Source organism: Miscanthus floridulus, chromosome 8, assembly GCF_019320115.1.
Source record: "Miscanthus floridulus cultivar M001 chromosome 8, ASM1932011v1, whole genome shotgun sequence".
NCBI classification, from domain to species: domain Eukaryota; kingdom Viridiplantae; phylum Streptophyta; class Magnoliopsida; order Poales; family Poaceae; genus Miscanthus; species Miscanthus floridulus.
The window spans coordinates 38,824,298-38,847,932 of record NC_089587.1 but is presented as its reverse complement, the minus strand read 5'-3'; the positions used below and the strand labels follow the sequence as shown (position 1 = coordinate 38,847,932).

The window sequence follows — 23,635 nt, the reverse complement described above, 5'->3', positions numbered from 1 at the left end:
TTCAGAGGCGGTTCATGAGCTACGTACATTGCTCTCTATCAGAGTTAGAAGTGGTTCCTTATGTTGTCCGCCTCTAATAGAAACGGGAGACGTCTGCAGAAATCGTTTCTGTACTAGTGATGGTTCCTTTACAATAGTGCAGCAAAATAGATAGCTTGATAGGATGAACAAACATCTTTGTGTGAACAACATAAATTTAAATTAAACAAGAATATACACAATTCGAAACAATAATATGTACAAGCCATAGCTGCTAAGAATCGGTATCTATATATACAGGTAATAATGCGTGCATTTTGACCGTCTTCAAATCATACTCCGACAAGACCATCTTCAAACCACATCTTGAAATTCTACTCCCGCAGGTCATGAGTCACAGGAAATCCTGCACGGACCTCTCATCAGTCTCACTTGAACTGTAACTTGGATGCAAATGTTTGGCCAAACTTCCATCCTTGTGGCACCACGTTTGTGAATTCAATAGTTTGTCCAGCTGTGTCAGTCACTCTAAACGAGAGCATCTGCCCAGTAAGATATGCAAGGGACTGCCAGTTCGCACCCCAGTTTCGCGCCATTGGTATCCAGCTATTGGAGTTGGAGGTCTTGACATCAATTGACTTGATGGAGCCGGCACCTGCAACATTGGTCACGAGCACGAGATTGAAGTAGTCGTGACCGTTGATCGTGAACCGCACCCCACCACGCTTCACGCAAGGAACCCTGCAAAGCACGCATTTTTACTTAAGATAACATACTGCAGCATGCATCATGTTTTTGTTAGAAGAGTAGAGACTAGCGAAGATCCATGAATATGATATTATACACTTAGGCCTTGTTCGGTTAGCCTGGATTGCCCCAGGAATCATTCCAGCTGATGAAAGGTTATATGAATTAGGCAAGCAATCTAGCCAGGAATAGTTTCAGAGAGCGGTTCCCTGATAACCGAACAGGGCCTTAATCGGCAAAACTCATTAAATAAACCTTTTGTACATGACGGGGATGATGCCGCCGCTGTAGACGCCGATCTTCTCCCAGGCCGGCTGCGCCATGTCGAAGTGCGGCCGAGGAGGATTGCACCAGCCGCCGTTGTTGCCGGGCAGCGCGTAGTTTGGCGGGCAGAAGTTGGTGGCCGTGACGGTCACCGTGACGCCAGGTTTGCAAAACATCGGGTTCGCCCTCTTGCGGTCACACGCGATCTTGTAGCACTGCCCGCACGACTGCACGAGGCACCACCGTTGAAGAGCGCAGTGCTCAGCGCCGCCGTTCTTGTGCCGTAGCCCTGCGAGTACAGGTTCCCGTACCCACACGCACCTCCTGCGACACATAAGGATGTACGGACATCGAGCAGGTTATACAGTTTTCTCTCTTCTTTTTCCCTTGCTAACTGCATGGAAAAATAAGAAATAAGGGAGCAACATAATTACCCATGGTGTCAGAGGCATCGGCGCCGCCGTAGAACGTGGCATTCGCCTTGAGCCATCCGGTCGGCGCCGGAGACGACGGACTGCTGGTAGTGGCGTCATCAGCGGCGGCCATGGTCAGCGTGCAGGCGACTGCAAGCGACAGGACTTCAAGAACTCGAGCTGGAGCCATACCAATCGCTCGGGTTTGTATGCCTTCAAACTGCACAAAACTAGAGTTGTGCCTGTGATGCTGACTGCTAGAAATGGTTTATTTGTTCTACTACTAGATAGTGTCTCGTGTCTACTAGATTGATTTTGTTGTGATGATTTGTGCGAGAGTCTGGTGGATTTATATACACACGGCCTTACCCTTACCAATCACGAATTCACGACTGATTAGTAGTTACAAATAAATTAAGCGTATCAGTCGAATGAAGCAAGCCGGACATTACTATAACCTGCACATGGCCATGCATTGCTTACGGTGCAATCTGGACGGAGAGATAAAAGCATTTGGCCGGTGCTTTCATTTCTTCGCCGTTTTTCTTCTTCAGAGTTCAGACATAGGATCGTTGCTTGACTTCCATTCAAGGTGACGTGAACGGCCACGGCGGCTTTGCAGCACTTGCTTGTGTGTTCACCGTACGTACATTGTCTAAGAAAGGATGTCGTTGGTTTCTTCAATGGCACGGATGGTTATCCGGCCTGCACTGCACCTGGACAGCAGCATCAGTAGCGCCGGTCGGTGTGTAAATGAAGTTATAATGATTAACCGCCATCGTTTATTTGGACTTCCAAACTACGGCGGCAGGTAGGAAAAAATATATTATGAACTTCATCAGTTCGGATCTGGCCATCAGGATCTTTGTATGCCATGTGACCTGAGCATATATATGAACTCCAAACTTGATATGGGCTGTGATGTACTTCTCCGCTGCAATGTTCTTGGATGAAAGTTGGACATTTAGTACACTATATGAGTATTGTACTGGGATGACCAATTAAGTTGATTTATCTAACTAGTGTAGTCAATGGAAGACTATCTAGTTAGGTTATCGACCCAAGAGGGAGATGATCCTGACATTTCTGCTCATGTTCCAATGCAGGAAAAGTGTTGGACTCAGAAGCGCAAATCGAGTTTTGCAACCACCGCGAACAGACGGTGTACACCTCCATCCAGGAGAGGCCATATGAGCACACCTGTGCTTATTATCCGAACCTTATACTTAAAACAGGTATGGATGAGGACTTTGAACATGCATGTCTTCAAATTAGCCATTGGTTGGAAAAATTTTGGTTCATAGATGAGAGGGGTCGTAAGCTTCTTACCAAATTTCTTTGCTCTTTGCTCTCTGTTCCTACTGGCATTACGTTCAGACTTTTCAGATAGGAATACTTTCTTACTTGAAAAGGATTGAGCAAATTACTTTGCTTTAATGGGAGATGCAATGTTAGTTTGCAAGACTACAGATGGGAGAGAGGGGAAGGACCAAGGTGGTGGTGTGGAGGCAATTGTCTAGTTTATGGCGTTCATCTAGCTAACAGTTAGTTGCATTTAGTTAGGAGAGCTAGCGGGTCATTTTGAGCTATGAGTTAGGATATTAGTTGGGTGTTTGGATATACTAGATCTATTTGCTGGACTTACTTTAGCGGCAAGCAACTACAAGAGCCTCATGTGAGATTTATGAAATGCAATCACAATTCCTTCATTTCAAACTACAGTTCACTTTAATTTTGTCTTAAGTCAAATTTCTTTCAACCTTCTACAAATTTATAAACATCTGCAATATCAAATACTCATGGAGTATGCTTTGATAGCGCCATTATTTGATCTCGAGTCACAAATGTTTTCCACGAGACACTAGCACACACTATCATCACATCACATCCTATGTTGTGATTCGCCGCACTTAATTTTTACACCAATAAAAGGAGGGGGGGGAGGGGAGAGAGAGATTAGCAATACTTCCACAGGACAAACTGTCAGTGTCAAATATGCTGATCACCGGTGTGTTCACAAACAACCTGATCATCAGGGGCTCGAGGGAATGCCAATCCACAACCTTGAATTGAGATGCCTTAGTTTGATTCCAAACCCAGCATCTCAGGCCTGTACCTTCTTTGGTGCTGAACAGAGTTACCCCAGAAGTAGATGACCAAGCAATCATTAGTAGGAACTTGATAATGAAAATTATGTTTTTAAAAAAACATAAGATTTCTTATAGAAATTGCACATATGTGAAGGCAAATGCGATTTTGGATTTTTAAGCAATCGTTAGTAGGAACTTGATAAATGAAAAATATGTTTTTAAAAAAACATAAGATTTCTTATGGAAATTGTACATATGTGAAGGCAAATGCGATTTTGGATTTTTTTTTTTTATAAAATAGATCCCCAAAGTGTATGCTCAGTGCGCAACCATGCTTCTTACTTGGGACGGCCTTTATGGTGAAAAAGCACACTGCTATTACAATGTAACATAGTGTCAAATTGAAGCCTTTCAAGTAATGCCATTTGCCATCCTGAAAAAGATATACTAAGATCATCATACACCTCTTGCCCAAAAGAAAGATGTGAATTTAAAATAATATCAATTAGCTCCGCCTTTTCTCATAATTTTTTTAGCAGCTCGTGCAATTACCTGAAGTGTAAAAGCTGTTGTAAATACCGTCATAACCAATGATCCAGTCTCAACAAGGTTCAAGTCAAGATCCATAGGGATGCCATTCACCCAGGACACAATTAGAATAACGGGCACCTTGTCATGATAAGCAAACTCCTTATCAGTTGAAATCGAAATTTTGGCATGTACCAGTTAGGATAAAGGGCCATATCATCGGCTAAGTGGCCCAATTTGATTCCCATCTTTTGGAGGAATAGATATATTTTACCTTATCATTGAGACATAAATTTTGAAGGAAGTTGAATAAAAAAAACTCTGGAACTGTAAATTTGCTAGATTTTGCTAACCAGTTAAGGGCCATTTTGTTTCCTGACAAGATTTGAATTCCTAATCTGATCTGTTGTCCAAGGTTAACCTACTGAACAAGAAGAAAAAATTCTTAATTCTCACCACAAGCAGCAAAATTTGAGTAGCTGAGCCAAGAGCAATTCCCAGGGTGATGTCCTACAGGAAATATAATTGTAGGGCTGTTTAACTCAGAAAACTTAAACAACAAAAATTTGTTAGGATGCATCCTTACAATTTTGTTCTTAAAAGCAAATATTATAGCGCCTGTATGCTCCGCCGCATTTCCAACAACAGGAAGGAGGATAATGCTAATGAACCTGACTGGGATACCAAGTGCATCTGATGCTTCCTGGAAACGAAATATAGTGAAGCAGAAATAAAGCGGAAACAACTTAACAATGTTGATGTATATACCTCAATTGTAGTGATAACGTAATTAGAAAGCACAGCAATGACTACAGTCATCCCAATCAACCAGATCACTGTACTGGCAGATCCTATAACTGACGGCCTGTTCGCTGGTTGGTTTCTGGGCTGATAAGCCCGGCTGGTATTGGTTTGTTGTGAGGCTGAAACCAACAAACGAACAGGCTGTGAATTGTTTGTAACTTCATCGTCACTGTTGCTGCTGCTGCTCTGTGAACTTTCCTGCAATTCAATTCTTCGACAAATCAGTGAACTGTGAGATGATGAGCCAATAGAATAATACCAATTCTTTTAAAATGGCAGAAAACTGCATCGATATCCGCCATATTCAAAACTTCAGAAAGTTTATGACCTATGTACCTATCTTATTTGCAATTTGACAAATCACCACATAACTAGAAAATTATTTCATACTAAAAGGAAAAGTTAGTGTGACCAACCATGCTAAAATCAGAGAGGAGATCATTGCTAGTAAATGACTGCTGAATCTGAGTCAAAATCATGACTACACAGTGCATATGAATTTCTAAAGTTCATTTGAGAATTCAAAACTTCACTATAAATTTATTTTTCCTATACTACAGCATATTAAAATCGTAGTTATCTTAAAGAAAATTGGCCACTGGTCTCCACGTTCTTTGATACCACTCCCAGCATCCTTAGTAAAGAAAGCATTATACCTCTTGCACAAAAAATTGACGATGAGTTTTTAGCTGGAAGACGAGACCTCCAAAGTAGGCAATGAGCATTACGATTGCACATAATCTTGATAACCCCAGAACTGAGCCTGTGCTATCTCCAGTGCTTGCTGTGTACTTGGACAATAGAGGTAAGATGTGGCAGAGCACACCTAGCATCAGGAGGCCTATGCTTACATCTGCTTGTCTCTGTTAATGACCATAGAAGATTTTTGCATGTTATTTTTCTAAAACTGTATTTCGAAGTTCTACTGGTAATACAGTGGTACTGTTTACTTGCATCCGTACCCTGTCCAGCGGACGCTCCTTGCCTGTATTAGCAAGGCCACCACAAAGGAGTGATGAACCAAGGACTAGGAGCAAATTAGATAATATGGAACCTAAAAGAGACCACTTTAGGATTTCCATCTTCTCTTTGTGCAGGGCAAACAGTGCAATAATTAGTTCAGGTACATTCCCACAAGTTGCGTTCAGAAGCCCGCCAGCTGTAATCAAAATTGTTCCAATTCACATAGAAGTGCCGAGTCAAAAAAAAATGGTAAATGCAGTATTGAGATGAAGCAAATGCTTGAACACAAGAATACTGGGATTTCTAAAGCAGTTGTAAATAAACTATAGCCGTAATTCGTTTCATGCTTCCAAAGAGTAATCAAATGTGTTCCATTTACTTTTGAAAGCACTACCTGTCACTGTCAGTTCGCATTTACGCTAAAAAAAAATCAAAACAACGAACAAATACTGAAGATGCACAACTCAGTATGGACGTCAGGTGTTATTGGGGCACGTTGTTAAAGCTTATGAAGGTATGCTGTGGCAGTTGCTATCGTATTGAGCATGCTACTTTAATTCAGTTTTGAGCAGTAAATATCTTAGCAGAGGAAATGATAATTTATTATTGTCCCTAGTGTTTTCGTATTTCAGAGTGATGTTTTGGGGAGTGAAAATGCAGTAATAAAGAACCTAGCCACACATTTCTTCTATCCTTTTCTCAGTCACTAGCAATGCAGTCAATACACCGAAAGGAAGCCCAACTTTATTTTATCAGGTAAAAAAAAATTTCTACTAAATATCGTAATGTAGTTTCTCTCATGTTTTATTTAACATATACTATGATGTGTACAAGAATATTTTAGTTGAAGCTTTTGTTTTTCATAGTCTGTTAATCTGCACAAATTTTCTTCATATAATAAAGAGAGACATCATATAAAGATTACAGTAGATACCTGTTGGTCCTGCTGTATCGGCAATATGCCTGCAGAAACAGACATCAGGCCAAAGATCAGAAACCTAGCAGTCAACTGTCAATTCATGAAAAAAAGAATACAGAAACACAAAAGGAGTTGAGTGATTACTCGCTTAGGAAGCTCACACGTTCTGCGAGAGGAGCAAGGCCTATCAAGCTGAAAACGAACACCCATGCCTGCTAACACAATGTCACTACCGTCGCCGCAAAGCCAAGAACATTCAACAAGTTAAAGAGAAATATTAAATGAAAATAAAATAACCAGGGATTCAACTATGCTATGGAAGGTGCACATTTTTTCCACAGTAATTGCAATATAGGACGAGCTATGCTTCCCTCTCAGCTTTTCAATTCTGATCTCAAAACTACTAAAATCCTAGCAGAATTAATTAACCATGCAAACAGGCCAGGTCAATAGGTCATACCCAAAACATGCACGAAACCTATGCCATCCGCTGTAGTAAGTGCAGTTGATAATGCTACGGTGAGGGCGCCCATCCTGGCTTGTCCGCGCCGGACGCGCCATTTTGGGCGTGCGCGGCGATTGGCCCAACATCAATGTGCGGCCACCGCAACCCAACTCGCCTCACTCGCTCACTCCTGCATCCACGCACCCAGTCCCTCGCTTCCTCCTCCATTCCGTGGCTCGCGCCCCGCGCGCTAACCGAACCGAAAGAACCGGAACCGAAACCGAAAGAACAAGAACCGAAAAAATCGGTTCATTATTCGGTTCCAAATTTTGAGGAACCGAAATAACCGAGAAAATTTTGGTTCCTCTCGGATAACCGAATTGCCCGAAAGAACCGAAATTCATGAATTGTACTTCACTTACTAGTATTTTATAAGATGATGTTTGATTTTTGTGTGACGTCTCATACTAAATTGCTATGTATTTGTGTTACTATATTGCTATTGTTCCCTTATCAATTATTATTATCTAAATTAGAGGTGGTGTTGCCTAAATTTGCTTTAAAACCTGCATATTTTTTGTTGTATTAACCTTTGCTGAAAAAATTCAGTTAATTCGGTTAGAACCGGAATCAAACTGAAATAACCGAGAACCAAAATGCTCGGTTCCTAAATTTTTTTTGAACTGATCGGTTCCCATTTTCTAGGAACCGAATTTCATCAATAACCGAGGGAAACGAACCGAAACCGAATCGAAACCTAACCGAGAACCGAACGCCCACCCTGACGTGCAGCCATGGTGCCTCTCTGGCCGGCGACGGCGCGCTCCCCCACCTCGGCGTCCTCCTCCCCCACCCCACACTCGACGCGGAAGCAGTAGCCACACCGCAACAGCACGCGGGCCTTCTCCCCCGGGCTCGAGCTCTGCGAGGCAGACCATGCAGTCCCGCCATTCCCCGCGCCCGCGTCGACCACTACCACTGGTATCGCGACGAGCACCACGGAGTTGAGGCTGTGAGGCGAAGGCGCCCCTGCGCCGTCTCTGTCGCCGTCGCGGCGGTCCTCGTCGCCACCACCGGCGATGGCCAGGCTCCGGAGCAGCCGCCGCTGACCACGGTGGCCCGAATCGACCAGCGCAACCTTCCCCTCCCCTATGTTGCATATATATGTTTTAGGCGTTTCAGATGTATGTTGCATTTATTTCATATGGATGTTGCTAAAATAGATCGGGGGTGTTGCACATGTTATAATTGTTTCAAAGGCATGTTGCAAGCATATGTTTCAAGTGTTTCAGAGGTATGTTTCGTCTGTGTTTTCCATACGCATGTTGCAAGTGTGTTTATTTGGATGTTGCATATGTTTTACATATACATTGTATGTGTTTTATTTGGATGTTGCGTATGGTTGCAATGGTTTTCAAGTGTGTTTCAGGTGTGTTTATCTGGATGTTGCATATGTTTTACATATACATTGCATTTGTTTTATTTGGATGTTGCGTATGGTTGTAATGGTTTTCAAGTGTGTTTCAGGCATTTCAGATGTATGTTGCATTTGTTTCATATGGATGTTGCTAAAGTAGATCAAGGATGTTGCACATGTTGTAATTGTTTCAAAGGCATGTTGCAAGCGTATGTTTCAAGTGTTTTAGAGGTATGTTTCATCTGTGTTTTCTGGACGCATGTTGCAAGTGTGTTTATCTGGATGTTGCATATGTTTTACATATACATTGCATGTGTTTTATTTGGATGTTGTGTATGGTTGCAATGGTTTTCAAGTGTGTTTCAGGTGTTTTCTCCAAGTGTTTCAGAAGCATGGTTCTAGTATTTCAATTGCCTTCAGACGTATGTTACAACTATTGTATTTGGATGTTTGAAAAGTAGATCAGGTGTTACATCTCCCCCCTACCTTCTGCTGCATCATCTCTTCCGGAGCCAATAGGGCATCCATACGACGCCGCAGCCGGGTCCTCCGAATTGGAGGTGCCGTGCGCCCTTCCCCTCTTTGTCGCTCGGGCAGCGTGGGCCCCGCGTGCAGCAAGGATCGGGCATGGTGCTGCACGGCGCGGCGGGGGCCTGTGGAGAGGGCACGACGGGGGGCTTGCAGAGGAAGCGCGCCTGAGATGGCAGCACAATGCGGGATGGGGTGTGGAGGAGATGGGCCACGGATGGGGGACGCGTGCACGCATGCTGGTGCTGTTTTTGTATGTGGATGCTGTTTTTGGAGGTGCGTCCTAGCGCCGGACGTCCGGGCCCTAGGCGTAATAAAAGAATCTTGTGTGAAAGTTTCGGATGTTAAATTGCAGGTTGGAAGGAAACTAGCAGGTAAGCATGCCATGAGCTGGCCTTTTTACATTGTCTTTTGCATCGAGTCGTGGCTTGCCTAGCATGTTCTTTGACTAATCCTGTGACCTCTCTTGCAAGCTACTTAAACCACACATTTATTTATTCTATATTTAAATCCCCGTGTGTGGCGTCACTGGCGTGCCTCCAATTTCTTCGGATGTCTAGTTATCTTTCATATCTCAAGATTTTGGATGAAAATGGCAGGAAAGTTCTATAGACGGATATGCATGTTTCAGTTAAAAGGATTTACATTATTAGATGAAATTAGGTAATACCAAATTAATCTTTCCAGGATAAAATGGCAACACCGATATACCATGGAAAATAGTAGGCTCTAGGGCCTCTTTAAGCGCAGGAACCCTAATAGCAAACGATTGAATTTTCATGGTAGTACCAAATAGGCAAATACTATTTGGTACCTAGCCATCTGACCCACCTGTCACCTGTTCCTTACTTCCTTCCCGTCGCTCTTATGTTTGGCCACCCAAAATCCTGATGCTGCAAGGAAGGTGGTGACAGAGCATCCTCGTTGCTTCGTTTCCTCCCCCTCCCTCCTCCCAGCCAGATCACGCGAATGGACAGATCAGTTGTTTAGGCACGCTGCGCGCGGATCCGTCTCCTTTGTCGCTGTTTCGGGACCGGCCTCCGTGTGGTGCTAGACGAAAACGGCGGTCGCATGAAGGCGTGATGCAGAGGTGGCAGCAAGGGCCACGTGTGTCACACACGAGGAGGAGCATCGAAGATGCCTGGTAAGTTTGAGGCTCACCCATATTGGGCGTCATGGAAGCCACGCTGGGCTACACGGGGCGGTAGCAGCACAAAGGCCACGCTATGTGGCCGGCTGCGTGGTGACACGGGGGACGCACCGGATCTAGCCAAAGGCAGTCTATGGAGGTGGGGCTAAGGTCAGTTAAGGGTGTGTCAAGGTCGGGCTAGGAGCAACTGACAGCTATGGCGCGACTTTGGCTATCCCTTTGGGCGACATCGACAACAGTAGCTCGACCAGGGGCCACCGTTTGGTGTAGACATCGCAATGTTGGTGAGCTGCGCTTGTACGTAGCGTCAATGCATCATGGATGGAAGGCTAATAGAAAATCTTGGCATAGCACACCTTGATGCGGAAAGTGTGGATGGAAGGCTAAGGGAATAAGGCATGGGAAGCCAATAATAGCGATGTCTCGTGGGTGTCGCAGTGACCTCCCTTCCACTTCGTAGGATTCTTTAGGTGAAAGTGTAACCCCGTTAATCATCTACTAAAATATGTCATGAGCATTATACTTGTGTGTTAATGCATGTGGTGAAGTGAGTAGATAATGCATTACAACTAAAACAATCAACAAAAATACAAAACAAAAATTGCTCCACGATTCGTACAGTTAACAAGTAGAGGTGTAAACTAATTTTTATTGAACAAAAATTACTATAGAACCCATATATGAGACTTAAATAAAGTTTAAAGTACAAACTTTGTAGATAACAATGCAACTCTTGCTGTAGAAAAATAATGTTACTAGCTAGTATTTCTAATAGTCTAGAAACAGAACTTGAAAACAAATCTAGCTCAAGGCTTAGAAAAATTCCTAAGGTGAGTAGCAGTGTGACAAAGCCAAGTTTGGCAAATTATTATGTGAAATTGAGTTAAGAAGGGGTGTCGTGTTGTAGCTCTTGTTGATAGCCTAAGGTGCCCTCTTTAGCGTAGTGAAGATGGCTTGGTTCCAAATTGAATCGTCTAGTTTTTACGGGTGCTTTAAAATTGGTGCACGTACTTAGTCTCGGGTCGCCGGGCTCGGGCGCGTGGTCACCACGCGTGGCCATTCTGCGTCGCTGCGCGGCTGTGCCGTGCGCGCGCGTGCGTGGCCACACACCGCCCGACCGAGGCTGCCCTTGGTCTGGCCGCGGCTTGGCCGCTCTGGCTGCAACGCTTGCAGCCAGCCGTAGGCTGCCATGCCCCGCCGGCCCTCTCTACGCCCGACCGCCACCGCCACCGCAGCCGCCGCTGCCCTCCATGTCACGCGTCGCGACGCAATCGCGGTCACAATCGCTGCTGCTGCCGTCGTGTCACTCCTGCACTCGCGTCTGCTCGCTGCATCGCGCTGCCCCCTCCCTGGCCCAGATGGGTGCTGTCCGCACATGGCCGTGCACACCGTCGTCACGCAATTAATGGCACTACGGTGCGCAGGCCATGGACGGTCGCGGACGCTCGCACTCGTCCCCTCGTGCTTGGACGTAGGTCCCTCGGCCACGACAACCGCGCCCCGCCATGGCATGCGCTAGCTGAACCACTGACCGCACCTGCCGCCCTTTTTTCCCGCTGCGCCTCTGCTTTCTGCCACCGTCGAGTCGTGGTCACGGTGAGCCAAAGAGCGAGCACCTCTCATTAATTCCTCGTGCCCGCGTCTCCGCTTTTACGTCCTCTTGCCAACCGCCCCCTCCCCGCATTGATTGCTGCTAGGCCGAGCGCCAATTTTGGAACTTTGCTTCTGCCACCATGCCATTAAGGCCTAGCCCACCTCACCGTGAACAACTTCCACCTCGCCATCTCGAGCCAGACTGACTGCGCCACTAGCCCTGTCTAGAACCCTTCATCGCCATGCGCACCTCAGCCGCACTCGTACCACCATCTCTACGTCGCTGACGTGGCCGCGCCACCATGACCCATCATCGAACTTGCCGCGTGCACGCGGCCAGCCTCGCTCGGGGCATCTTAGGCCGAGCCATCGCCACGGGTAGATTCGTGGTGAGTCACTGGTGCTCACCAGCTATTTCTACCACTTCCGAAAGGCCGTGGCTCACCGCAACTTGGTTGCCGCCGCCGTAGGGTGCCCGTCGTCGTGGTGAGGCCATATATTCTACTGCATCCCGGCTCGTCCAACCGGTGGCCAAAGTTGCGCGTCGTCCCGTAGGTGAGGATCGACCTCCTAGGTTCGTCAGAGGGGCTCCCGGTTGGCCGGTGTGGTAGCCCCATGCCAGCCTACGCCGCGCCGGTGAGCGCAGGGGCGTCGGGGACCGATGGGATGTAAAGATGGGTTAGGGCGAAGGCGTATCGGCATAAGGGCCGACTGTAGGAACAGGGCGCATAAGAGCTGCGTTAATACTAGAAAGAGCAAGGACATTTTTGTAAAAGCGCCACATGCGTGGGCTCCCTCCCGTCGTGGGCCGTCCTGTGTGTGTGGGCCGCGCCTGTGGGCCGTGCATGCATGCGCGCGCCACGCGCGAGTGTTTCGCGTCCACGTGGTTGTGGGCCACGCTGGTGTATTCGTTTTTCCTTTTATTAGAAAATAGAAATAGCCTTATATTTTAGTTTGTGTGCTGAACTTTGATAATTAACAACAATTCATATATGTGTCTAAAATCGTGAAACCAATTTTTTTGGGCTCTTAAATTCTTTATCTATCTGTTAGTATAATTATTTCATACATATCTGCGATGAAACTAAGGTCTACTAAATCAATTGGAAATACTTAATATTATTAGGTTAATAATTGTAGGAATTTTTGTGGCAAAATTGTAATATCTTTAGCTCTAAAAATCTTATGGTAGTTTTCTGGTATTACTATATGCTCGGTGTAATTTTTGTAGCCTTAGAATAGGCTAAGCTTTAGGGTAGTTAGATACTCCTTGTTTTAATATATGTTAAATCGCTAGTAGAAGCAAGAATATATTTTAGTTGTTAAGTTAATACGTGTTAGATGAATTTATACCTTGTTTAATGAAAATACTAGTTAGCTTAGTATCTTAGTCATTAGAGTTAGCTTAGTAGATTAGTAGATGTATTCTTATTTTAAAAGCTATTGTTGCTAAAATACTAAGTGTTGCATAATCGTTGCATGCATGTAGAGAACGAGTCGGTGGAGTTCGTGACCACCGGAGAGCAGGAGTACGAGGAGGTGATCGAAGAGTACGAGGAGGAGGTCCTCGTACAGGAGGAAGCCTCGGAGCCACCGACGACTGACATAGCTGATAATCCATCTGCCCAAGGCAAGCCCTGGCGCATAACTCTTATTTTGAATAATCACTGGATATATATATGTGATGTGTATTTACGTTACAGGATTTATATTGAACTACATGCATAGATAAACCTACCTATGAGTCCTACTAGCATAGATCGAGTAGCTACTATGCTTAGGCTATCGGTAGCGTAACTTGCAGTTACTCACAATAGGTGATTATTATTATTACTCTCATGACAAAATAGTGAAACGAAATGGAGACCGAGCAGAGATATGGTACGGGTATTGGTGGGTGTAATAGGTTGTGTCCCACGGCTAACGGGGCATAGCTTGGTTACACTGTTTTTCCTGTCCATGTCGGTTAAGGACCGTCCGTTGCTGTGGATGGTAGTCAGGTCACAGACTTATTATCCTGAGCACATACTTGCGTATGGGAGCGAGAAGTCTCGTTGCTCTCTTATCGTGGGTTCTGGCTCTTTCTGGACCAACTGATTGGAGGCGAGGATGGTGAAGGTCTAAGCACCACATTGAGTCCGGGACTCAGGAGTGGGGGCTTAGAGTCTAAGTTTGGATGGGGATCTGGACCCCCTGATAGGAGAGTGGTGGGTTGGTCTTGCTTGTGCCTAGGGTATAAGCGGGGTGTGTGTTTCGGGGTACCCAGCTGAGATACATTGGTTCATGAATCGTTGTGCAATATGATATGACTTGGCTATGGTCTATCACCGTAGTAAGAACTAGAAGATGAAAGGGGATGATTGGATCTGATTGCTCAACTCTTACTTGAAAGTAGAATAGGTGCTTACATAGAATGGTTAGCTAATGAACTAATCATGACTGCTAATAAAACACATACATAAGGATTCACTACTATAATGCTTTTCGCAAAAAGGAAACCCAGCAAACCATAAAGCTTATCATATCCTTTGGAGTCAGGAAATTATTCCTACTAGTCGGGTAAGTCTTTGCGAGTACATTGTGTACTCAGGGTTTATTTACCCCTGTTGCAGGTGCCACTTGAGGAGTGGTTGTTGTGTGGAGGATTCTTTTGGTGGGCACAGATGGATCCTTGTATCTTATCGTTAGATGTTTATTTCAATTTCGCTGTTTAAATTCTGCACTCTGAACTTGGTATTGTAATAATGTATTTCCGAGAACTCTTGTTGTATGAAATGGACTAAGTATTGTAAACTCGTTCTCATTATTGGATTATGGATGAAAAACGTGGATTGTTTGAGTTCTCCCTTGGGGTGTGCTCGACGGAACCGCCTGGCGTAGCTTACTTTCGGGGTGCTTAGTGTCTAGTGGAAGACAAGCGCCTCTGAAGGTGTGTTATTTCGGACGGTTCTGCCATAGAAAGTCCTATCCATTTCCATGGATGAGCAACGGCGACAATCCTGATGATACATCAGTTTCGGAGGTCTTGTTCACTGACCGCCTCTTGGCACTCTTGCTGATTTTCGATGAGGCTTTATCTTTTGGTGTTGTTGTGTCGTACTACACAGGGATGCTTGACTTTCTTGAAAGAATGGATATGGCGAAGTCAAGATTGTTGTGTTGTGGAGTTTGGCATAGCTCTTTGCAATGATGATGTTTAGCAATCTCTTTTGGGCGGTGTTCGTTTTCCCTATAAGTGTATGTTGTGACTTTGAGACTTAGGCTTTGGTCCTTTGCAAGAAGTCAGAGCTAAAAATCTTGGCATAGCACACCTTGATGTAGCAAGTGTGGATGGAAGGCTAAGGGCTTAAGGCTTGGCCGGTGTGACTAAAACCAATGATAGAGATGTTCATGGGCGCCGCACTCCCTATTCGGTGCGTTATTGAGGTCTCCTCCCTTCCACTTTATAGGATTCTTCGGGTGAAAGTCCTATCCATATTACCTAGACGAGCGACAACGATGCTCCGATGCTGCATCGGTTTTGAAGGTCTTGTTCACCTACCGCCTCTTGGCACTCTTGCTGATTTTCGGTGTGGCTTTATCTTTTGGTGTTGTTGTGTCATACTGCACAGGGATGCTTGAACTTCTTGAAAGAATGGATATGGTGAAGTCAAGGTTGTTGTGTTGTGAACTTTGGCATAGCTCTTTGCTATGATGATGTTTAGCAAACTCTTTTGGGCGGTGTTAGTTTTCCATATAGGTATATCTTATGACTTTGAGGCTTAGGCTTTGGTCCTTTGCAAGAAGTCAGAGCTGAAAATCTTGGCATAGTACACCTTGATGTAGCAAGTGTGGATGGAAGGCTAAGGGCTTAAGGCTTGGCCGGTGTGACCGAAGCTAATGGTAGAGGTGTTCGTGGGCATCGCACTCCCTATTCGTTGTGTTATTGAGGTGCCCTCCCTTCCACTTTGTAGGATTCTTCAATGAAAGTCCTATCCATATTCCCTGGACGAGCGACGGCAACACTCCCGATTCGCTGTATAGGTTTTGGAGATCTTATTCACCAACCGCCTCTTGACACTCTTGCTAATTTTCAGTGAGGTTTTATCTTTTGGTCTTGTTGTGTCGTACTACATAGGGATGCTTGACTTTCTTGAAAGAATAGATATGATAAAGTCAAGGTTGTTGTGTTGTGGAGTTTGGCATAGCTCTTTGTAGCGATGATGTTTAGCAATCTCTTTTGGGCGGTGTTAGTTTTCCCTATAGGTGTATGTTGTGACTTTGAGGCAGTCAGAGCTGAAAATTTTGGCATAGCATGCCTTGATGCGTCAAGTGTGGATGGAAGGCTAAGGGCTTAAGGCTTGGCCGGTGCGACCGAAGCCAATGATAGAGATGTTCGTGGGCGTCGCACTCCCTATTCAGTGCGTTATTGAGGTGTCCTCCCTTCCACTTTACAGGATTCTTTAGGTGAAAGTCCTATCCATATTCCCTTGATGAGTGACGGCGATGCTCCCGATGTTGCATCGGTTTCGGAGGTCTTGTTCACCAACCGCCTCTTGGCACTCTTGCTGATTTTCGGTGAGGCTTTATCTTTTGGTGGTGGTGTTGCATAGGGATGCTTGACTTTCTTGTAATTAAGAATGGATATAGTGTCGGAAAAAAAGAATGGATATGGTGAAGTCAAGGTTGTTGTGTTGTAGAGTTTGGCCTAGCTCTTTGCAACTATGATATTTAGCAATCTCTTTTGGGCAGTGTTAGTCACTACGCCAGATTGCATTTGTAGGGGCGGCTCCAGATGGTCTGTAGCATCGGTTTTGGCAGCCGTCCCTATCAAACCATGACTACAAATCACCGATTTGTAGGGGCGGTTGGCCAGCCACCCCGATAAAACCTCACCGAAAATTAGCAAGAGTGCCAAGAGGCGGTCGGTGAACAAGATCTCCAAAACCTATACAACGAATCAGGAGCGTTGCCGTCGCTCGTCCAGGGAATATGGATAGGACTTTCATTGAAGAATCCTACAAAGTGGAAGGGAGGGCACCTCAATAACACAACGAATAGGGAGTGCGATGCCCACGAACACCTCTACCATTGGCTTCGGTCACACCGGCCAAGCCTTAAGCCCTTAGCCTTCCATCCACACTTGCTGCATCAAGGTGTACTATTCCAAGATTTTCAGCTCTGACTTCTTGCAAAGGACCAAAGCCTAAGCCGATTTGTAGAGACGGTTGGATATTGAGCCACCCCTACAATATCCAGCCACCTCTACAAATCAATTTTCAGAAATCACGAAAAAAGGGGCAAAAAAATAGCAATTTTTTTAATCCGAGGAGGTCCCCAACGGCAGCCACACACCCACTCTATGGTTGCAGCATTTTTTCACGATTTTTGCACACTTTGCATCAGTCGGGATTCGAACCCGCAACTTCTCCCTCGCGAGCAAACTCCTCTACCACTACACCTCACGATCACTTATGTCTACAATCCATTTTGGTTCCCCACATATTATACAGAACTGAGCATAAATTAATTGTTTGAGGCCCTAAACTAATTTAAATGGAAAAGTTGTTAACTACAAAGTTTTATAACTTTTTGAGATCTACAACTTTTATTTTGGTAGTTTCTCCATTCGAGGTCACTTATAAAATTTGAATTTTAAATTTGAGAAATTCGAACGTAGTTTTCTATGACAAGATGATTTCAAATGAGAAAGTTATCAACTACAAAGTTTTATAACTTTTCAAGATCTACAACTTTCATTTTTACTGTTTGTCCATCCGAGGTCGTTTAAAAAATTAAAATTTCAAATTTTTAGAAATTCAAACGTAGTTTTCCTTGAGAAGATGATTTCAAATAAAAAAGTTGTCGACTACAAAGTTTCATAACTTTTCGAGATCTACAACTTTCATTTTGGTTGTTTCTCTATCTGAGGTCGTTTAGAAAATTTGAATTTTAGTGCTTAATTTTTAATACTCGGCGTCTATTTGTAGGGGCAGTTTAATATTGAGCCGCTCCTACAAATCCAATTTTTAGAGGCGGCTGGATATAGAGCCGCCCCTACAAATCGGGTCATTTATAGGGACGGCTGATAACACCAGCCATCCCGACAAATCCAGTTGTAAGAGCGGCTCATTTGGCAACCATTTGTAGGAACGGCTCAATATAGAACCGCTCCTACAAAGAAAGAGAGTTGTTGCCACAAATTGTTTCTATAGTAGTGAGTTTTCCTTATATGTGTATGTTGTGACTTTGAGGCTTAGGCATTGGTCTTTCGCAAGAGGTCAAAGCTACTCGGCTATGTTTTGGAGCTCCGCAAGGATGACCTGTGGCACGCTGCGTTGTTTTGGGCTGGTCATTTCGGCTGTACTTTTGATGTTAGGGGTTTTTTTGTTGGTCATTCTTTAATTAACCATACAAATGTAACGTTTGTAGGTCTATTTTTTAAAGGGGCTTTTGCGTTTGTCCCCTTGTTTTGTATCGAAATTGTGATTTTGCTCCTATTTTTTTGACTTTGTGAATTTACCCCTACTGTGCCATTCACGAAGCACCAGTTTGCCCCTGCTCCGTCATCCACTCCTAACGGTGTTAAACTTTGTACAAAAGACATGAATGCCCATGCGATTTTGCCCCTTGTTTTTATGCCTAATTGTGATTTTGCCCCTGTCTGGCCGAGGCTCGGTTGCGCGCGGCGCGGGGTCGACCGTCCGGCCATGGCGCGGCCACCGAAGATGCGGTGCTGGGGCCTAGCCGTTGGGGCGCAGGGTTAGGCTGTGGCCGCTGGGGGTACGGGGACAGGGCGCGCGGGGAGCGGGGCTGGGCCGCCTGTGCGCCGTGTCGAGGACGCGAACGCTGCCGGGGGAGGCGCGTGGATAGCGCACGAGCAGCTCTCGATCTCGTGCTCCGGTCCACGAAAGAGCGAGCAGAGCGGCTCTACAGCACCAGGGCGACGTCGCGAACTCGGTTGGCTGGTTCTTGGCGGCAGGAAGTTGGCAACGGCGGCGGTCCACGGCATCAAGAAAAACGGCAGCGGTCCAGGGCACTGGCACAGCCGCGGGGAAGGCAAGGGGGCGCAGCTCGCGCGGAGCAGGCTCGCAGCAGCGTGCACGAGCCGGCAGGTCGACCCCGTGGTGGCTCCTCGACGTCGAGGCGTGCGCGGGCGCGGGAGGGCGACGGCTCCGGGTCGTAGGCAGCACCAGCACGAGGAAGGAGCGACGCCATCCGACAGAGATATATACCAAACTAGTAGAGTTATATACCAAGAATTCGATCTCTGCCCTTGAACCAAACTGGTGGAGTTATATACCAAGAACAAATTTGATTAGGGTCGACTAAAATTTTTATATGCAAAATTCAGAGAAATTTGGCAAAGAACAGAGCTACTCCAATCAAACACAAGGCTCTGTTGAACTCGTTAGCTGGCTGCTCTGCTGGCCTGAAGAAACAGCGTCGCCGGCAGGAACTGCACAGCGGGCGGGGACGGAGCTCCGTGGGTGGCCGGGGATAAGAGGAGGGCCATGGCTGGGGATGAGAGGAGGGGCAGAGGAGAGGCGCGGCCGGCCGTCGCTGAGTTGCTCGTCCACCGCGGACTCCTTTCTCGCTCAGATCCCAGGCGAGAGCGCGAGCAGGACGGGCGGCCCTCATGGATCCCAGGTAGGACAGATCCAAGGCAGGGTGGTCGAGGGCTATGGTGGCCTGGGGGACGGCAACGAGCAGCCGGCCTCGTGGCCCTGGGGAGCAGCGCCTAGGTGGAGGGCGGCGGTGCCTGGGGTGGAGGGCGCGCCTGGAGGAGGGTGGCATCGCCTGGGGTGGAGAGCGCCTCGCGCTCGCTGGAGGAAGCCGCTTGGAGAGGAGCTCGCCGGAGGAAGCTCGCACTCGCGTGGAGGGGAGCTCGCCGGAGGAAGCTCACGCAACCCTAGCCAGCAACGCCGGAACGAGCGGGCGCCGGAGTGTGGCGGAGGGAGGAGACGCGTCGGGGGGGAGCGGGAAGGAGGGAGGATGAGCCACGCCGGGGGGAGTGGGAAGGAGGGAGGAGCTGCCCCGCGCGCGACGAGCCCCGCCGCCGGGAGCCATTGCCGCACCACGCGCTGTGCGCTGCCAACGCCGCCGCCGCCGGATGCCCCCGATGCCCCGGTCGATGCAGCCGGCCCGTGAGAAAGGCACAGTTTCCTTATGGAGGCTGAACATAAGGATAAGGGGCAATTTGGTCTTTTCGCCTTTGTTTTTTCAGATTTTCAATTTTTTTAATTCATTTATTCCATGACCATCTGACGGCATCAAAACCAGGGGCAAACGGATGATTCAATTCAAAATAGCAACGACAAAATCACAAAGTTGAGAAAATAAGGGCAACATCACAATTAGACTCCTGTATAAGGACAAGAACACTATTTTCCCTTTTTTAAACTGAAATCTGAATCAACTCTTTTCTACTCTAATTAAAAGACAGAGCTCCTGTCAGTGTGTTCAGGGAAAAAAACACACACATGGTTAGCATGGAAATCCACCGAGCTATCAAATGATCTACAAGGATCTACAGCTCTTGTACTACTCTCCAGAGACCCAGCATTGGTGATAAACTGATAGGGACGGCAAGCGTTTGGCAGACGGCATTCGATCCCTTAACTGTCACCCTTGAGGGCCTCTATCCACGAAACAGGAATTTTGCAGGGACCCATAGTTCTGACTTGTGCTCAGTAGCATAGCATCTGTTGAGCCACGAGGTCGCCCGTGTAGCGGTGCGTGACGGTGAGGCGCTTATAAAAGGCAAAAGAGAGGAATATGGCCGTCGTGGCCACATGCGACTGGCTCACCTCCAAGAAACCTATAGTACCCGCGTACATAAATAGGGCCGGTTTGGCAGCACTCTGGCTCCTCTGAAAATAACTCCGACTTTGACTTTTTTGAAGGAGCAGCTTCTCTGGAGGAGCTAAAACCATTCTGGAAAACGTTTGATAAAACGGCTTCTTCGCATTAGACAACGTGAACTCACAGCAAGGAGCCGTGTGGAGCTCGTTTTTTAGGCTTCTCCTGCGCAAGTAAAAAATGACTCCAACTCTTAACCGACTCCTCATATGAAATCCTTTCCAAAACAGCCGTTTGACCCAGCTCCTACAAAAGTCAGAGCTGAAGCCCCTGCAGGAGCTCTGCCGAACAGGCCAGTAGTACTCCGTATGATCTAGGACTTGGACGACAACTACGAAGTTGCTGTATCTTCCAATGACCGAAACAGAGAAACATTTTCCTAGCTAGCCTTAGTTAGCACGTACGAGCTCGACGTTTCGATCAATTAACTTGTGCTTAATTAGAGCAGAAATCAAAGGCCGCGCCGCTACTTAAGGAAATTAATTAATCGCCGGTAACAGTTTCTCGTTTAATTTTTTTTAGCAAGAAGAATATAGGGGCTCACGAGGGATGATCGATGGTTGTTTGCTGTACGTACCCGGGCGAAGCGGAAGTGCTCGGCGGCGACGGCTAGCGGCACGGCGGAGAAGAGCGGGAACAGCTTCGTGCCCAGAAACACCTCCTGCAACTCCGCCGCCGCGCGCCGCACGCCCTGCCGCACCGGCGAGCGCGTCGGCGTCATCTCGTGCTCCGCCAGACGCCCCGACGACGTTGACGTCGCCGTCGTCTCCACGGCAGGCGTCTCCTCGTCCTTGGAGGCGGCCAGCAGCCCGGTCCGTAGGAGGTCGCCTGCTGCACCGACGTCGCCGCTGTTGGGAGACGCCATGATGCCCCCCCAACAATCTCGGTAACAGACCGAATTAAACGACGCGTTCGATCAGCACTTCCGCTGATAAATCTACACGGGCCAAACGTGGAGTGGCGAAGGAGGCCTGAGTAGCTGTGATGGGCTGCACGGAGGCACGGAGCACATATATATGGCTGAAAGCAGCTGAGATCTTTTTTCTGGTTATTAATAAATCGTGAGGAAAATAGCTACGCAGTAATATAACTATACAACAGTCCTATAAAAAATTATAACTATAAATAAAAGGTAAAAGTATATTAATTTAATTAATGAGTAAATTTAACAGGCGTTTTTAACCTTTTTCCGAGTTTTTATTCTGGTCCTAGTATTTGAAAATTACGCACTCAGGTCTCTAAATTTGTCACTACCTCTCGTCCCTATTTCACAGGTGTTCTTGAACCCTTATTCGAGTTCTTATTCTAGTCCCAGTATATATTTAAAAACTACACACTCAGCTCTCTAAATTTATCCTTAATTTTCATCCCTAAATTATAAATTATATACTCCGCTCCCTAAACTTGTTTTAAGTTTTCACCCTTAACACTTGCAAATTGCACATTTAACTCTCTAAACTTGTATTATTGTACCATCTTGATCCACCCCTCCACTCTACGTTTTGTCATCCTCATCCCGCCACGTTGCATGTGCCTGGCTCACCTAGGTGGTTGCGCCACAGCTGTGCACCTACCTGCTCTGCGTTGCCATACCCATGCTGTTATGCCAGGCTCTACCACGCTCGCTTGCTCCTCGCATGCCATGACATGTGAACCAAGCTTTCTCAACACCAAGTGGTTGACCAGAACCCATGGTTGTGATCGTCCAATCCATGCTCTTGCTCGACTTCCTCCTCCTCAACACCTTACCGTGACACCGATGCCGACCCATGCCCGTGGTATTCACACTTGACACCAACACTGCCACACTCCTTCCTCCCCCCTGTTGCGCAAGCTCTCATGTTCACCATTTCCTCATACACACTCCCTACCCTCTTGGCGCCCTTCCTCAACTCATGCTGTGACTCACCATTTCCTCATACAAACTCCCTAACCTCTTGGCGTCATTCCTCAACTCATGCCGAGACGAGTTCATTGTAACAACCCGGGTTTCATGCATCCAAAAATACGAACTTTTTAAAAAATTTTCTGCAATGTATGAACTGTGGTATCAACTGAATAATGATAATGTGATAGCTTGGTCCTCTTGAACTGTCACATTTTGATGTAATATGTGGATTTCTCTTCGAGAAAATCGTAGATCGTTTCAGTTGGTATCAGAGCCATACTTGACCCTAGGACGAGACCCTTAGGACCAAACACTAGTATAGAAGCCAACCATCCTGTTTGTTGTAGAACTATAGGTGCTAACACTTGTTTCTCTTCCCGCCTTGAGTTCTACTGCTAATTTACCTCCCAGTTATGAAATATTCCCTACAGGTCAATTCAATATTTCCCTTTACCGCCCATGCTAGATCGGTTGTTCTGTGAGACTTTGAAGGCCTAGGAGTCGCTTTAAGTCAACACTATGCATATAAGAGTTGTAATGTTGTTTCATTGACTGGATCTTGTGTTGTTATGCTTCTTGTGCTTCTGTATGTTTGAGTGTAGGCTATAGAAGCTATTTTGTGTTCTTTATGTGAGGCTCCAAATCTTAGTTATCTAAGTCAGCTAACCTAAGCCATCCTATGACTAGATAAGTAGCCCCGACTAATTGGAGTTGAGAATATAAAGCTGATGCATCATGTCTTTACCAAACCATTTCAAAACTGTTTTTGGCTTCCAACTAAACCGCGTTTTTAAAATCACCCTCCCTTATTTTGGTTGAAAATTTTCCTTTCTCAAACAAGAACAAATTTATGTAAAAAAACAAAACATTTTGAAAGATCTTCCTTTTCCAAAAGAAAGCAATTTTAGTTCCTTTCTCAACCAGATTTGATTTCAAAAGTTATCTGTGAAATAGTTTGAAAAACTAGTCTCCTTTCAAAAGGTGTTACAAATTCACTTCCGAAAAACATAAGTTTTGCTTTTCATCTCCCACCTTGAACAAAATGTTTTCAAACCAAAGATCTTTT

The 23,635-nt window shown here is 46.1% G+C and overlaps 1 protein-coding gene and 1 pseudogene across 2 annotated transcripts; both read right to left on the bottom strand.

The window, feature by feature from the left end:
* Positions 1-314: 314 nt before the first annotated feature.
* On the bottom strand, positions 315-1,593 carry LOC136471689 (expansin-A23-like; annotated as a pseudogene).
* Positions 1,594-3,189: 1,596 nt separating this feature from the next.
* LOC136471688 (vacuolar cation/proton exchanger 1c-like) lies at positions 3,190-21,655 on the bottom strand. Of its 2 annotated transcripts, none has more exons than XM_066469434.1 (11): positions 21,259-21,655; positions 6,852-6,919; positions 6,723-6,754; positions 5,788-5,984; positions 5,482-5,688; positions 4,790-5,023; positions 4,608-4,724; positions 4,478-4,531; positions 4,046-4,162; positions 3,836-3,926; positions 3,190-3,530 (listed from the first exon to the last, which is right to left on the bottom strand). In XM_066469434.1, the coding sequence occupies exons 1-11, from the start codon at positions 21,544-21,546 to the stop codon at positions 3,508-3,510; spliced, it is 1,428 nt and encodes a 475-aa protein (XP_066325531.1). In that variant the 5' UTR covers positions 21,547-21,655; the 3' UTR covers positions 3,190-3,507. The 2 variants fall into 2 exon arrangements, with proteins under 2 accessions (XP_066325531.1, XP_066325532.1); XM_066469435.1 differs by having other exon boundaries at positions 6,723-6,751.
* Positions 21,656-23,635: the final 1,980 nt, after the last annotated feature.